The sequence below is a fragment of the Astatotilapia calliptera genome, chromosome 10 (genome assembly GCF_964374335.1).
Source record: "Astatotilapia calliptera chromosome 10, fAstCal68.1, whole genome shotgun sequence".
Classification (NCBI taxonomy): Eukaryota; Metazoa; Chordata; class Actinopteri; order Cichliformes; family Cichlidae; genus Astatotilapia; species Astatotilapia calliptera.
The window spans coordinates 1,460,166-1,476,283 of NC_137431.1; the positions used below are offsets into that span (position 1 = coordinate 1,460,166).

Here is a 16,118-nt window from a genome sequence, read left to right on the forward strand (position 1 = left end):
TGATGTTACTGTACATGTTTTTATTAAGTCAACAGCCGATCACAAGGTGCACACGAGGGACGATCACTGACAGCAGCGCACCTACATGTTTCTTTTACAACGACGGCGACTGAGGTAACAGAATTACAGACAGAGGCAACACCCAAAGCATGAAGACAAGCAAACAGTAACACCCAAGAAAGTACACACACCGCCGAGCTTGGCTGCCTCTGACTCCACATACAAGCGTCACAGATCCTCAGGATGACTAAGCTGCTGATGGGAATAACGTGACTCCATCTCGCTGTGCTCCTTTCTGTTAGTCCAGGTAGTGTCTGAAGGATCCAGGCTTCCAGTGCGTCACACCTCCAAAAGAGGCGTGGCCTTTTGGCTCGTTTGCTCCCGGGTCACTTCTGCACGAGAAACAGCAAATGAATAAAACATCAGTCATTAAAACAAGTGAGACTCGTGGGAGTGATTGTTTTGGAAGGATACGACGACGCCTTACTTTAGACACATCAGTCTCTGTGCTGCCTGCCTCTGAATCAGGATCCTGTGGGACAGGAGACATTCAGATCATGTGCAAACCACGCTGCTGCTCATCAGAATCAGAATCGTGTTTATTGGCCAAGTATATGTGCAGACACATACAGGGAATTTGGTTCCGGTAGATGGCGGCTCTCAAGCACAGCAATGTAAAACAAACAAAAACACACACACACACGTGTCTATATATACATTACACATGCATACACATACATACACAAGCTGTGTAAACCAACTATAAATAACGAATCTAAACTTGTATACATGAAATACAGAAATCAATGAGGTGGAATGAATACTACACAATGTACATAAGGTGCAGCTGCAGTCTGGCAGTGGGAGCAGTGTGACAGGTCAACTGTTTAGGAGGGAGATGGCGAGGGGAAAGAAACTGTTCCTGTGTCGGGTGGTCCTGGTCTGCAGGCTTCTGTACCGTCTGCCAGAGGGCAGCAGATCAAAAAGTCTGTGTCCAGGGTGTGAGGGGTCTGTGATGATTTTCTCTGCCCGTTTCCTGGTTCTTGAGAGGTACAGATCCTGGATGGAGGGCAGGGGGGCGCCGATGATCCTTTCTGCTGCCCGTACAGTCCGCTGCAGTCTGCTCCTGTCCTGTTTAGTGGCTGCTCCATACCAGACTGTGATGGAGGAGCACAGGACAGACTCAATGACCAGTGTAGAACTGGATCAGCAGCTCCTGTGGGAGACTGTACTTCCACAGTTGTCTCAGGAAGTACATCCTCTGCTGGGTCTTTTTGAGGATGGAGTTGATGTTGGTCTCCCACTTCAGGTCCTGGGAGATGGTTGTACCCAGGAACTTGAAGATCTTCACAGTCGACACAGGGCTGTCTGATATGGTGAGGGGGAGCAGAGTTGAGGGATGTCTCCTGAAGTCCACTGTCATCTCTACAGTCTTAAGAGTGTTCAGCTCCAGATTGTGCTGACTGCACCAGAGTACCAGCCGCTCAACTTCCTGCCGGTATGCAGACTCATCACCATCCTGAATGAGGCCGATGACGGTGGGGTCATCTGCAAACTTTAGGAGTTTGACAGCCGAGTTCTTGGAGGTGCAGTCGTTAGTGTAGAGGGAGAACAGTAGGGGTGAGAGGACACATCCTTGAGGGACCGGGTTTCAGAGGTGATCTCCCCCAGCCTCACTTGTTGCTTTCTGTCTGTCAGGAAGCTGGTGATCCACTGACAGGTAACTGGTGACACGCTGAGCTGGGAGAGTTTGGAGGAGAGAAGTTCAGGCACAATGGTGTTAAAAGCCGAACTAAAGTCCACAAACGGGACCCTGGCATAAGTTCCCGGGCGGTTGAGGGTCCAGCTGGTGGCCTGTAATGTCTTTCAGATGGGCTAACACCAGTCGTTCGAAGGATTTCATGACCACAGACGTCAAGGCGACAGGTCTGTAGTCATTCAGTCCTGTGATGGTGGGTTTCTTGGGAACAGGGATGATGGTGGAGCGTTTGAAGCAGGAGGGAACTTCACACAGCTCCAGGGATCTGTTGAAGATGCGAGTAAAGATGGGAGCCAGCTGTTCAGCACAGGTTTTGAGGCAGGAGGGTGAGACAACGTCTGGTCCGGGGGCTTTCCTGGGCTTCTGTTTCTGGAATAGTCGGCTCACATCCTCAGTGTGTATTCTGAGTTTCAGTGAGGAGGAAAGGGGGGTGAGAGGTGTGGTGGAGGTCGTTGAGTGTTGATTGGGGAGGGCGGTGGTGGTCGTTGAGTCTGGATTGGGGAGGGCGGTGGTGGTCGTTGAGTCTGGATTGGGGAGGGTGGGGGTGGTCGTTGAGACTGGATTGGGGAGGGGGAGGGTGAAGGGGGGAGAGGTGGAAGGTGTGTTGGGGGTCAATGTCTGAAGCAATGTCCCTGGGGAGGGGAGGGTGGGGCGTGGGAGTCTGTCTGTCTCAAACCTGCAGTAGAAAGTGTTTAACTCGTTGGCCAGGTCTTTGTGTGCTTCAATAGTGGGTGGGGGCGTCTGTAGCTGGTGATTTCCTGCAGGCCCCCCCACACTGACGCAGGGTCGTTGGCTGGGAGCCGTTCTTCCAGCTTCTGGGAGTAGATGCTTTTAGCTGTCTTAAATCTGCCGCGCGATTAGGCTTAAAATAAAAGAACCTGCTCTACTGCACAGACTGCCTCCTACTCACTTTGGACCGGTCTTTGCCTTGAGCCTGTTTTGCATTTGCTTCGAGGGTGTAATAGACGTTCGTGTCTACACCAACCGACTCGCTGTCCTGCTGTAAAACAGAAGTGAAAGAGGAAAGCAGTCTGGGTGGGACGGACACAGATTTCATCTTCCATCAGATAATCTGTACTAATCACAGACTCTCTCACACGTTATGGGAATGAACACAGCAATAATCTGATGGTAAGTGAAGGTTACGGCTTCCGTGTGAAATGTATGGCTGGACGTGGTGAAGGAAAATAAGCTCCAATGACTTTCTCTGATTGGTTGAACACCTCTCTGCTGCCCTCTGCTGTTCAAAGAGAGCACAGACTCATTTTTGAAGGTCTTACCTGTACTTGTGTGTCCGTGTATTTGAATTTCATGTTCTTGTAAAATTCTCTTTTCGGTAGCAAATAGAGCAGCACCAAGTCACACACTACAGTCGCCTAAAAAGAGGAGAAAGAAACAACTGCGTCATCTCCTGTTGGATTACAACACTGTGCAAAAGTCTCGAACCACCGAATATTTTAAATCTTTGTCATTACCTACAAAGAGAACACCTCTGCAGACTCTGGACACTCACTGGAGCTACTTTTAGCTCCTCATCAGCACAGCAGGTAGCGCTGCGTGTTTGTGTGTCGCTGGCTAGAATGGAACCAGCAACCTCTCACCTGCCACACAAATGTGTAAACTACCACATTATGGAGCCTCACACACTAGCTACTCACTAGTAGGTGCAAACGACCTCTGATCTCAGCCAAGCCAAACTAACGGAGCCACTGTTAGGCTTTTACAGTGTTGGGTGGCCGATTGCTGAACCAGGTGTGCACTGGCACCTGAGGGGAAAACTGGTGGCAGCTGAGTTCAAGGAAGACAAAATAGTACGCAGATATAAAGGCCTGCTTTGTCTGCAACACCAGGAACATTGGACATGTGGTCGAACGTACAGTTTGTTTAACTGAAACAAGTCTTTATTCTTCAACACAGCCTGAACTCGTTTGTTGTCATTTCTCTTCAGGAACAGTTCTCCAGACTTTTTGAAGGACGTTCAAAGCTCTTCTTTGGATGTTGGCTGTTATTTGTCCTGTTCACTGCTTCAGTAATGTTGAGATCTGACTGATTGTGTGTTTGTGTATCCAGGTATGCCTTTGCTGCATTGTGTTTGGGATCATGGGATCATTGTCACGCTGAAGCTGTCACCAATCAGAAGCTTTCCACTCTTGCTGCACCGCGGATCAAAATCAGATTTTTGTTTTTTTCCATCAGTTTTGACACGACCTCCAACACCACGACATAACCTGCACCACATTTAACCGCGGTATGTTTGGACACAGTCCCTGGAGTTAGGTGCCTCAGTCATTCATATGTCAGTGTCCAAAGAGGCCTTCAGAAAACCTGGAGAACCACTTTAAAACTTAGAACGGAGCCTGGTTCCTAAGAGTATCAAACACGAGGGCCGACTTTTGCACAGACGTGTGGAATATGTAAGTAAATATTTCAGCTTTCAACATACCACTCCAAAAATTCCCACTCCAGAGCCGATGGCTGTGAGGGTAGGGATGATATCAAATTTCCGCGCCTGTGAAGAGCAGAGTCATATCAACTCCTTTGGTTTATTCTTCCAGTGACAAAAGCATACTTAAGATAAACGTGTTACTCACAAGTGACTGGACGATGATGTCAAACCTGATGCCAAACACTTTCAGAAGTGTTCTTTTCTGAATTTTGTCCTCCATATAATGCCTCGCAAACCTGCAGACAGACACAACCACAATATGTTAGCAGGCATATGAAATACGTTTCAAAAGCATTTGACAAACACGTCATCATCCGTGTATTTACTGAGCGAGCTGTGAAGAAACAACAAGAAAAGGCAGTTGAGACAAGTCAACACTGTTTCACTGAGCAAACATCAGAAACTTCAGCCAGTCGACTTGGCAGATTCAGCGGAGCTGAAGCAGCATTAGGAGCAAATAGCGAGTGAAGCCGATTCCATGGAAAATGAACAATAACAGTGACAGAACAACATTTCTCCATCAGCCAGCAGGTGAACAATGAATAACAGAGCAGGAGCATGCATGTGTCTGTGGTGCGCGAGGAAGCAGAAATGAACTGCAGTAGTTTCAAACACTGAGCCAATATGTGCGATGTTGTCAACAGTTTCAAAGGTTAGATGAGAAGAGCGAGTCCACGTGATCATGAAGTTAGCGAGAGCTCAGCAAATGGAAGTGTAAAGCTTATTAATTAATATATAATATTAATAATATTATTAACATGAGACCTTAAAAGTGCTGCAAGCTAAAATGATAATATATGCGCTTCAGAGGTTTTCTGGACACAAACTAACAGAAAAAGGAACAAATCTCTCGCTGAGCTGTGTTTTTCACACACCTGAAATTGTAGCCCACTGAAGAGCCTTCTTTGCTTCCATAGAGTCCATGAAAGGTGTACTCTGGTTTACAGTGTTTTACATGCACGTCAAAGTTACACGTCCAGTCGACCACGATCCCGATGGCTCCTCCCTGTCAGGACACAAACGCCGTCTTCATCACAGCAGGAGAAGAAGAGAAGCAAAACACGGAAACATGACAGGAATTTCAGAAAGAAGCAGAAATTCAAACTCACTACTTTAGCTACTGTTTGAAAGTTTAAGCCAGAAAGTTTAATAATGTCTCCCAGTTTGAATATAGGGCACAGGGGAGCGCTGAGTGGATGATACAGGCAACTGCTGATGTAGTTGGAGTCGACGTCCTCCACTAGGTTGCTCCTGAAAACGAAAAAACAGTGAAATATTTGACACTTTCTGTACTTTTACCAAAATGAGTGATTAGACTTGTGGTTTGATTTAGAAGCTGAAGATATAAGAGTTAAAAGAAGAACAGAGTTTACTGTGTAGCTCTGTTTGCTTCAAAGCTGTGTTTCATTTGGCCAAAGGTTACAGAAGAAACTGAAATGTATAAAATCATTGTGACTGTTTTTATGACATCATAGAAACGTGAACAAATATCTCAGTAAAAACTGAAGAGTATAAAAAACAAATTTGTGCCACTGACTGAAGATTTCTGGCCACAACTGTTTTATAGAGTTACAATAGTCATGCCAGAGCAGGACACACTCATCACACTCATCACATCTTCTGAGGTAAATGTGTCTCCGTCACCTCGAGACGCTGAATGCGGGGAACGTGACGGAGTTTTTGATGAACAGAGTGTAGTTCTCTGCAGACAACAACAGCGGAGGACTGAAACGGAAACAAGATCAGATTTCAAATGAGCATGTTTGCTTCCACAGATGATTGTGTAATCGCACAATCGTGAATAATTCAGTTTGTCTGCGTACTCTGGTACGTCGCGGTCGTCCTCCACTGGACACCAGGCCAGCACTTCACAGGTCTTAGTCCTGTTCACGCAGACTCCGGTCATTTCTCCTTGATACAGAAACAAAGAGTTAGAGTCGATTACTCAACAGTGAAACAGGCAGCAGCGTGGGCAGCAGTTTCAAACACTTTCTTGCCTCCACTTTTATCTTGAATTAGCATCAACAGCAGCGTATAAAAGCAAAGCAAACGCTGAACCAGCTCTTTCTTTTAGCCTTAATCCCAATGTTATCGCCTCCCTGTGCGCGTACAGCTTCGCTGCTATCGGTCTCTCATCGTGCGTGTGATGAGCTTGCAGACAGTCTCCAGCAGGCGCCCACTCGGCTTCGGCCCTCTGACCTTTGTGTTTGGCTGCAGGACAGTCCCGCGTTTACTTGTTTTTAAGCGTGGAGGCTGAGCGCCTGCATGTGACTGGTGTGAGCCAGACAGATCTAAAGCTTCGGTCTGATTGAGGGCGACGTGGAAAGGCTCTGAACTGAACTCTGGGACGGATGAAGGACAATAAGTTTATATAACTGTTCTTAGAACCAGCCACACATTTGGACACATTAGAGCTCATGTGGCTGTGTCTTTGTGTGCTTGCAGTTTATATTAGCTGGCATGCATGCAGTTGAGCGTGCTTATATATACATGCATGTATGTCTGTTTGCTTAAGGCAGAGTTTCAGCTGCTTACTTTAGCGGACAACAAGCCGTACTACAAACACACAGCAAATGTTTGGTTGCTAAGGCCTGGTTTGTTGAGATGAATCTGTTTCTTCTTCTCAGCACCGGACGAATGCAATTCATGAATTCTGTGTAAATGTTTACCTCAGCAGCCGTGACTCATATCTGCTGTATTTATATAGATGCTGTTGCGTGAGCCTGTCCTGTCACAGCTACGGCCCACTTTGCAAATACACTGCTGCTCCATCACCTGACACCATCCCCGACCGCGCTCAATAAATGGCTTCAGTGAGTTTCAGAAGGCTTCTCAGCTCCGGCGAAGCAAAATTACATAACAAGAAGCACAAAATCTGGACTGGTGTGAGTTGGCAACAGACTCAGTGAGGACCGCTGAGGTCACACTCTCAGCCTGTCAGGATTTACCGTTTCCCGTACGTTTGAAACTCCCTCCTTCACAGTCGGCGTCTGTATTGCAGTTGTGTTTGCCCGGGAGCTGTTATAAAGAAGACACTGGGGTCAGTCTGTGTACACAAGTACAAAAGAAGGACATGAAGAAGAAGACAGGAAAACACCCTGGGAGTGTGAAAGAAACGTCTTGTTTTTATAGTCTTACATGTATGGATCCCACACACACTGCTCTTTGGGCCATTAGGCTTTAAAAGAGCCCTTTTCTGCTATACAACTTTCGGACAATTACCCAATTACAGAAATAGTCTTGGAATGAGATACAATTTCCGCTCGTTTTACTAAATATGGAAGCGCAGGAGGAAAGGAAGGAAGCAGGAAGAGGGAGGAATGAGAGAGAGAACCAGTGCTTTTTCACCTACCTCTGGACAGGTTCCCATTGACTGACCCTCAGTCATGATATAGTTTGTCATCACTACAAATGATGAGTCTCCCTGAAGTTTTAAAAGAGAAGAAGCAATGTGTTTAAAAGCAGTGAGCACAGACCTTAAAGCAAACTTCTGCGAGCCATGGCTCGTTGTATTTCACAGGAACTGGAGCAGAAGAGCTGAAATAGTTGCAGAGCAACAGAAATCCCCTCACAGGAAGAAGGTTGGGGTGGATGGATGGGTCAACACGGCGTTCGACGGTCACCATCATTTTTTCACTTAATACAAGATATTTTAGCTTAAAATAAGTGAAAAAATCTGCCAGTGGAACAAGTGAAAAATCTCTAGTTTTTCTCTAGTTTCAAGATTCACTGTCTTGAAACAAGTTCCTTTAGCTTACTGAAATGTTGCCCTGTAGCTGATTGTGTCTTATTTTAAGTGTAATGAGATCATTTTGACTAGAAATAAGACAAATATACTTGGTAAGATTTTGAGTTTTTGCAGTGCAATCTCAACTGTGAGACTATTTACAAGGCCGTGATCATATTTACAGTACAGTGATAAACGATATGATTGGACCGGTTCGTATATAACACCTTTCTACTCTAACACTTTTTACAGTGCGCCTCATTCACCTTCGGTCCAGCACCGACCCTCCTGGAGGTGACGTGGGTTTCAGCATCGTACCCACGGATGCTTTGACACGCAGACTCGAGCAGCAAAGGTTCGACCCCCCGAGCGTCTGCAGTCACCCTGAGCACACACGTATGTGAGAGCTGTCACGCAATTTGTGTGTTGTGTAGCGAATGTCCTGGTTCCTCTGTGTTTCCAGTTTGTGATCTAAGCCAATAGAGAACTGTAAGCATCTTTATTATACTGCGAGTTGAACTTTTGGCAGGTCAAATGCCATATCATTAGGCAGTAGGAGGGGGTAAAACTCTCTTTACTTTTGCTCAAAATCACAGTTAAATTAAAATGTTCTGTATAAGTTCATTGTGACACTGACACATTCCAGGTTGTTTTTCTTCTCTTTTGCATCTCTGGTGGCTTCCTGTGTTTCCTGTGTCTCTCGGTTTGTCTGTGGAGCCTTTCAGTGTCACTCCTTGTTGGTATTTCCTGCAAGGTTACCTACTTGTCTTGTGTGCTCGTGTGGTTTTTCTCCTTCGTGATTGCTGGCTCCGTCCTTTTTGCTTCACCTGTATCTTGTTATCCAATCAGCTGTTTTTAGTGCAGCCCTGATGCTGGGCTTCAGTTATCGCTGACACCCTTCCTCTTGTGCTTTGCCTTAAACGATTGCATTCATATGTTGTTCCTGCCAATGTTTTCTTTCTTCCTTTTTCAGGCCTCTCTTTGAACCGAACGTCGACATAACAGTGAGGTCACGTGACGATTACTAAAACAATGACCACCTGACAATAAAGTGCATTTGATCAAAGTGCGTGATGGAGAAAAGTGATCTTTTCATTGTGTAACACTGAAACCACCTGTTTGCCTTGCTCTGAATTAAAGCCCACACCCACACCTCAGAGCAAACATGGCAGCCTACATTGTGTCTTCTTTTTTCTTTCCCACAGTTAACAGGACACAGCAACACTGGAGGCAAACAAAGTTATCTATTTGATCAGTGTCCCTGCTTTGCTCTCACATGCAATAAAGCTGCAGAGTCGCGTCGACAGAGGTGAACGTTACAAACCTCTGCTTCTTTGTCAGCCTTGAGTTTTCTAGCAAACAGCAGTGACACGTTGTCCTGCTCAGCTGATGTTTCCTCACTCTGACAGTTGATTTCATCAAATCTGCCTCTGGTGACCGACTTACATCAGGTGCCAAACAAATTACCGACCACTTAGGAGTCACGAGACGACGACATATCAAATGTTACTGGGGGCACGAAAGGTCACTGACCTGTGAAGGGAAGACATAATCAGCCACGTCCCAGACCCTCTCTCCCCCGCTGTTGTTGGTGTAGCCCACTCCTTTCATTTTGGTGAAGACGGAGCTGACGGCCGTGTCTGTGGACTGGTAACCTTTCTCATAGATGAAAACCCACCTGTGCACGAAACAGAGAGCATTCTGTTCAAAATCCCACTTCACCCCAAAGCAAGGGCTTGCACAAGGACGACACCGGCACTGCACACAGCCATCAGCACAACTACCAGGACAAACGTGCCTGTAGTCATGCAACGCACTGGCTCGTGTTCTTGTCCATTCAGCACCGCAAAGACACAGCAGACGTACTGCATCTCAGCTCCAAACTATCACAGCAGCTGCTGAAAGAAAGCAAAGGTAAAAGTGTTCGTGCTGAGCATTAATAGGGGCGATCGGGGCTCAAGAGTTGGGAGTTCGCCTTGTAATCGGAAGGTTGCCGGTTCGAGCCCCAGCTCGGACAGTCTCGGTCGTTGTGTCCTTGGGCAAGACACCGTTGCCAGTGTTCAGCAGCCTCGCCTCTGTCAGTGCGCCCCAGGGTGGCTGTGGCTACAATGTAGCTGCCATCACCAGTGTGTGAATGTGTGGATGACTGGATATGTAAAGCGCTTTGGGGTCCTCAGGGACCAGTAAAGCGCTTTACAAATACAGACCATTTACCATTATCAGGGTCCTGATCAGTGGTGACAGGATTTCTCCAGAGTCTGTGTCACATTCAAAGGTCAGCTTTTGTGTGGATCTGCAAACACGTCAGTAACAACTAGTTAAAAGTTATTTCATCTGTTTGTTAAACCTGACTCTCAAATAGGGAATATGACATTATCATGTCCTTCACAGCTGGAGTGAGATGGACTGCATCCCAGCTGTATAGTACTATAGATGAGTCCGGTCCCCAGACCTGTTGTCAGCAGGGACTCCTTTAAGATCTCCGAGTCTTCCCACCAAAGACACATTTCCCCTTCGGTACCCGTATGGCTGCCGTATATGCAAACTGCTATTTTATTTCTTTTGTTTTAAATTTGTCAGAAGGTTTGAAAAACACTACAGTTTTTAAAAAGTTAGAATTTTTCATGGTTCGTGCTCGACGGGGTTAAAAACGTCTTTCACAGCATCAGCACATTAACACATACAGCGGGGCAAAAAAGTATTTAGTCAGCCACCGATTGTGCAAGTTCCCCCACTTAAAATGATGACAGAGGTCAGTAATTTGCACCAGAGGTACACTTCAACTGTGAGAGACAGAATGTGAAAAAAAAATCCATGAATCCACATGGTAGGATTTGTAAAGAATTTATTGGTAAATCAGGGTGGAAAATAAGTATTTGGTCACCTCAAACAAGGAAAATCTCTGGCTCTCACAGACCTGTAACGTCTTCTGTAAGAAGCTTTTCTGTCCCCCACTCGTTACCTGTATGAATGGCACCTGTTTGAACTCATCATCTGTATAAAAGACACCTGTCCACAGCCTCAAACAGTCAGACTCCAAACTCCGCCATGGCCAAGACCAAAGAGCTTTCGAAGGACACCAGGAAAAGTATTGTAGACCTGCACCAGACTGGGAAGAGTGAATCTACAATAGGCAAGCAGCTTGGTGTGAAAAAATCAACTGTGGGAGCAATCATCAGAAAATGGAAGACATACAAGACCACTGATAATCTCCCTCGATCTGGGGCTCCACGCAAGATCTCATCCCGTGGGGTCAAAATGATCATGAGAACGGTGAGCAAAGATCCCAGAACCACACGGGGGGACCTGGTGAATGACCTGCAGAGAGCTGGGACCAAAGTAACAAAGGTCACCATCAGTAACACACTACAACGGCAGGGAATCAAATCCCGCAGTGCCAGACGTGTTCCGCTGCTGAAGCCAGTGCATGTCCAGGCCCGTCTGAAGTTTGCCAGAGAGCACATGGATGATACAGCAGAGGATTGGGAGAATGTCATGTGGTCAGATGAAACCAAAGTAGAACTTTTTGCTATAAACTCAACTCGTCGTGTTTGGAGGACGAAGAATACCGAGTTGCATCCCAAGAACACCATACCTACTGTGAAGCATGGGGGTGGAAACATCATGCTATGGGGCTGTTTTTCTGCCAAGGGGACAGGACGACTGATCCGTGTTAAGGACAGAATGAATGGGGCCATGTATCGTGAGATTTTGAGCCAAAACCTCCTTCCATCAGTGAGAACTTTGAAGATGAAACGAGGCTGGGTCTTCCAACATGACAATGATCCAAAACACACCGCCCGGGCAACAAAGGAGTGGCTCCGTAAGAAGCATTTGAAAGTCCTGGAGTGGCCTAGCCAGTCTCCAGACCTCAACCCCATAGAAAATCTGTGGCGGGAGTTGAAAGTCCGTGTTGCTCGGCGACAGCCCCAAAACATCACTGCTCTCGAGAAGATCTGCATGGAGGAATGGGCCAAAATACCAGCTACTGTGTGTGCAAACCTGGTAAAGACCTATAGTAAACGTCTGACCTCTGTTATTGCCAACAAAGGTTATGTTACAAAGTATTGAGTTGTATTTTTGTTATTGACCAAATACTTATTTTCCACCCTGATTTACCAATAAATTCTTTACAAATCCTACCATGTGGATTCATGGATTTTTTTTTCACATTCTGTCTCTCACAGTTGAAGTGTACCTCTGGTGCAAATTACTGACCTCTGTCATCATTTTAGGTGGGGGAACTTGCACAATCGGTGGCTGACTAAATACTTTTTTGCCCCACTGTAGTTACATTTTTGTGATGTTGTATTAGCTCTAAGTTTGTGAATGATGGTCCGGTCTTTCCACTGGCTGCGACAATACAAAAAAGCTACAAGATCCACGGCCCACATCTCGCTGCAGGCACTTTCACTTTGTAAAGTCATTGTTAAAAACATTGAGTCCTCACAGAAACTGAGTGCTGGGTTTGTCACGGTGAAGCTGAAACTTTGCTCACATGAAAGGATTCCAGTTCAGCAAAAAGCAGCTTTACACTTGGGGTGCATCACCTTAAACTCATTTACTTCCTCTGCTTGCGTGTCTGTGTGTGCGTTTGTAGCCACGAGGTAAAGGCAACAGCTGGTGTGCACTGAGCTGATACAGTGTGTACACACACACTGTGACGCATGTGTAGAGCTATTTCATACAGGCTGTGAAAAAGCAATTAGCCCCTGGCAGGAAGCCCACAGGACAGCGTGTGGTGCAGCATATCTTCATTCGTCTGCAATGAAAGCTCCTCAGAGCAGCGAACGAGAAGAAGCATCTTTCAAACTGCAGAGTGAAGTCGTAAGCACAAAAGCAGCAACGTCTATCAGCATGGCAAATCGAATTATATAGGTTGGAGGGAGCTGGTGAAAAAATGCGGAGAAACGGGAGAAAAAACAGGGCAAATTAAAGGAATAAAGAAAGCGATGAGCGTGGAAATAATGGAAGCATCTTCCAAAACAGCAGCGTAAGAGAGATGCGTATCTGCGAGCGGCTGGGAGGAGGCTCTTTGATGTTGGGGAGAGTTTCCCACCATACTGTGCTGCTGAGATTAGTTTTTATTTAAAGACAGAATGAAAAGAAAAATAAATCAGTTCAGTTCAGTTCATTTTTATTTCAAACATTTCAAACATGTGCCTTCACAATCATTACAAAATATCATTCCATTATTTGTTTGAAAAGGAGTAGGCTGAATCAACCTTCAAGTTAAAGCCAAAAACATAAACAGAGGATTGGGATTTTTTTTTAGCATAAAAGTTACAAAAAGAGAGTGTGGTTTTCTGGGGCTGTTCTTTATCCCCTTCTACTGCTTATTTGAGTCCAGGTCGCAGGGCACCAGCCCAAACACCCCTCTCCCACCTCCTCCTCCAACTCATCCAGGAGGACACCAAAGCATTCCCAACACACCAGAGATGTAATCTCTCCAGCATGTCCTGGGTCTACCCCAGGGGCCTCTCAAACAACCTGAACTGTGAGGGATTTATGAAGGCCACTCAAGTGTTTATTACATGTGAAGTTTGAGTATGTTCGTCTGTTTTTTCCTGTTTCATTTGATAGATGCTTCCCAGTTAATTACCCAGCAGAATGTCCTCTATGGGAGCGCCTCTGTCTCAGCATCCATGTCTGTAGTCTGTTGCCTGCCTTCGATTCTGTTTGTCCCCTGAGCTGTTGAAGGCTGTTTGCTCAGGCTGCCTCTGCTGTGAGTCTCGATTCACTGAATCCCTGCTTCAGCATCCGAGAGAGAGACGGGCGGACTTCTGCCCTGACCCGTCCGCTTCAAGTCTGAAGAGAGGAGACGGCTTTATAATTGCATCTCCCTCATGCACATCACCACGCCGCTTTAATGTGGCTGCAGGAGGCAGGTGTGTGTGTGTGTGTGTGTGTGTGTGTGTGTGTGCCATGAACTTTTTCTGATCTTGATGATTCAGATCTGAATCAGCCGTTTAAAATCACATCCCTCACTTATAAAAACCCGACTTTAAACAAGACACGATGTTAAACTTGTCTACTGCTTTTCCATTTTTGGTCACCAGCAGCAGCAGATGATAATGCGTCTGTGCTCTGTTTGGCAGTGAACTGGGCAGCAGTTGATTGTTATCTGTTTGAGCATATGCCCGGGCATATTTATCACACGCAGCTCCTCAGGTTCGGCTGTTTGGAGGTGCATGAAGGGAAACGTTAGAGTCACACAGCTGCATAAGCAAGTAACCGTGAGATGAAGTGAGATAAGTAAAGGAAACAGGTTCTCCCTTTTTCAGGATGAATTTCCAGCGAATAGCTCCGGCATGTCTAATCAGGTTAGGGTGGGTGGGTGGGTGGTGAGAGGCTGAGTAGACAAACAAGTATGCTGCAGGGGTTTTGTCCAAACATGAAATGGGCAGGAGCTCGGCTCTGTTGTGCCATGTTCACACATTCTTTTCACAGTCAATCATAGTGATTCTTACAACTGTCATTTGTGCCTGTTTGCTGTGTCAACAATAACTGCAGTGACGGTATGTATCCCTGCACAAGCCCAACATCTTCCTTTCACTTTCCCCCCACTCTATCCACACAAAGTGAACTCTGGGTCACTCGGGAGGGAAGTTCCAGACAAGATGAACTACACAAAGTGATGCAAACCCTTTCTCACCATTTCCTTACAGCTAAAAACAAAAAGAGAAAAAGGTGTGCAGGTCTTACCCGATGATGTAAACCAGAACCCCCAGCTGGATGAGCCGGCACACCACTCCCACCCTCCTGTTCCTCACCAGCACCTGGCGGGGAGTCTCATACTCAAAGAAGAAGTCGGAGAGGGCGCTGGTGATTTGGTTCTTCATCTTCTCTCACGGCTGACCCGCAGGGAAGAGGGTCTCTGTTTCTCCTCACTTGCATATAAAAACTCCCAAGAAATTCTTTTTTCCTTTGTTCTTCACTTGTGTCCTCTGCCTCCTCTCATGAATAATCTCTTATACTCTTCATGTGAAGTCCTAAAGTCTAAAGACTTCCTCCTCCCTTCCTCCTCTCTCTCTCTCTCTTGCTCTCCGTCTCTCCTCCTCCTCCTCTCTCTCTCTCTGCACTCGGTCGCTCTGTTATCAGCCTGTTGCCTTTTTGCGTAACTTGACCGTTTCCATGCATCTCCTGGCTTTTCTCAGGAGACATAATAAGCACAGAGACATCTGTCGAAATTTACTGTTAACTTGGTCTGCAAGTTTCAATAACTTAACAGTTGCCACACACAAGCACCGGATGCCCTCCTCTCTTTGAGCAATCAAACCTTATCAGCCACGCTGACACTCTCTTCCTGCGTGCTACACAGAGATAGAAGCCACAGAAGCTAAGCATAAACACGGTGCATCTTCCACAGTTCTGCATGTTTGCCCACTCTCGTCTCACCGTTTGTCAGGCAGTAAGCCTTCTTAACTTTTATCAACACCATGTGTGGGCGCACGCCGCCAAACACTTTGATTTTCTCATCCAGCTCAATAATTCAGGCCCCTTCTTTCCATTCTCATGCCGACGGCTGCTTTGCATTTTCTAATCTTCACAAAAGGAAGTCCAAATGGCCTCATGAAACTGTGAGGCTTTGAAAAATGTTGCTTCCACTTGTGAGCATTTCTTGCCTTCTCGCTCCCGATATAAATAAACGGGGGCATCTCGTCTGGAGTCAAATCCAAATCTAAATCTGGTTAAATCTAAAAGACACGAGTACATGCTGGGAATCGCCACAAAATGCCATGCATAGAATTTAGTGGGATTGCAAGGATTTGGAAGGATTTTAAGGATTTTGCAAAAAAAGGGCTGCATGACAATCAAAGTATTAAATGAAACGCTCTGTTAGCACAATTGGCACAAACTGCTGTTTTTATAGGCACACTGGTGGATAAATGACTGAGAAACAAGAGCGAGCGTCAGATCACTTTATAATTCAGGCACTTTTCCAGAGTCAAATGAATGTTTTCCCAGGGTGACATGCAGTGTGGCCCTGACTCCTGTGCTCCAGAACAACCCCGAGACTGAGGCTGAGCGTCACAATATGTGAATGAATGAACGCACCACGAACAGGAGGGGCTGGATGAGCCTCAGACTGACAGTAATTGGCAGAGACAGACTGAAGTCACGACTCGTGAATGACTGCGTAGAAAGGATTAGTGCTGACTGCATGCCTGAACTAACTATCTTCA

At 46.2% G+C, this 16,118-nt stretch overlaps 1 protein-coding gene and 1 long non-coding RNA gene across 5 annotated transcripts; one reads left to right on the forward strand and one right to left on the reverse strand.

Annotated features, from left to right (window-relative positions):
• Positions 1-5: 5 nt before the first annotated feature.
• On the reverse strand, positions 6-15,005 carry p2rx1 (purinergic receptor P2X, ligand-gated ion channel, 1). 4 transcript variants are annotated; one of them, XM_026182297.2, is made up of 14 exons: positions 14,638-14,976; positions 9,466-9,610; positions 7,558-7,629; positions 7,166-7,223; positions 6,029-6,116; positions 5,850-5,930; positions 5,315-5,456; positions 5,081-5,211; positions 4,351-4,441; positions 4,203-4,268; positions 3,040-3,135; positions 2,670-2,759; positions 488-532; positions 6-392 (listed from the first exon to the last, which is right to left on the reverse strand). In XM_026182297.2, exons 1-14 carry the CDS (start codon positions 14,772-14,774, stop codon positions 387-389), a joined length of 1,248 nt encoding a protein of 415 aa, XP_026038082.2. In that variant the 5' UTR covers positions 14,775-14,976; the 3' UTR covers positions 6-386. The 4 variants fall into 4 exon arrangements, with proteins under 4 accessions (XP_026038082.2, XP_026038080.2, XP_026038083.2 ...); XM_026182295.2 differs by having other exon boundaries at positions 7,154-7,223; positions 14,638-14,975; XM_026182298.2 differs by lacking the exon at positions 2,670-2,759 and having other exon boundaries at positions 7,154-7,223; positions 14,638-15,005.
• LOC113030659 (uncharacterized) lies at positions 7,207-8,998 on the forward strand. Its single transcript, XR_013911627.1, has 3 exons — positions 7,207-7,823; positions 8,185-8,328; positions 8,906-8,998. It is a non-coding gene; the product is annotated as an uncharacterized LOC113030659 (long non-coding RNA).
• Positions 15,006-16,118: the final 1,113 nt, after the last annotated feature.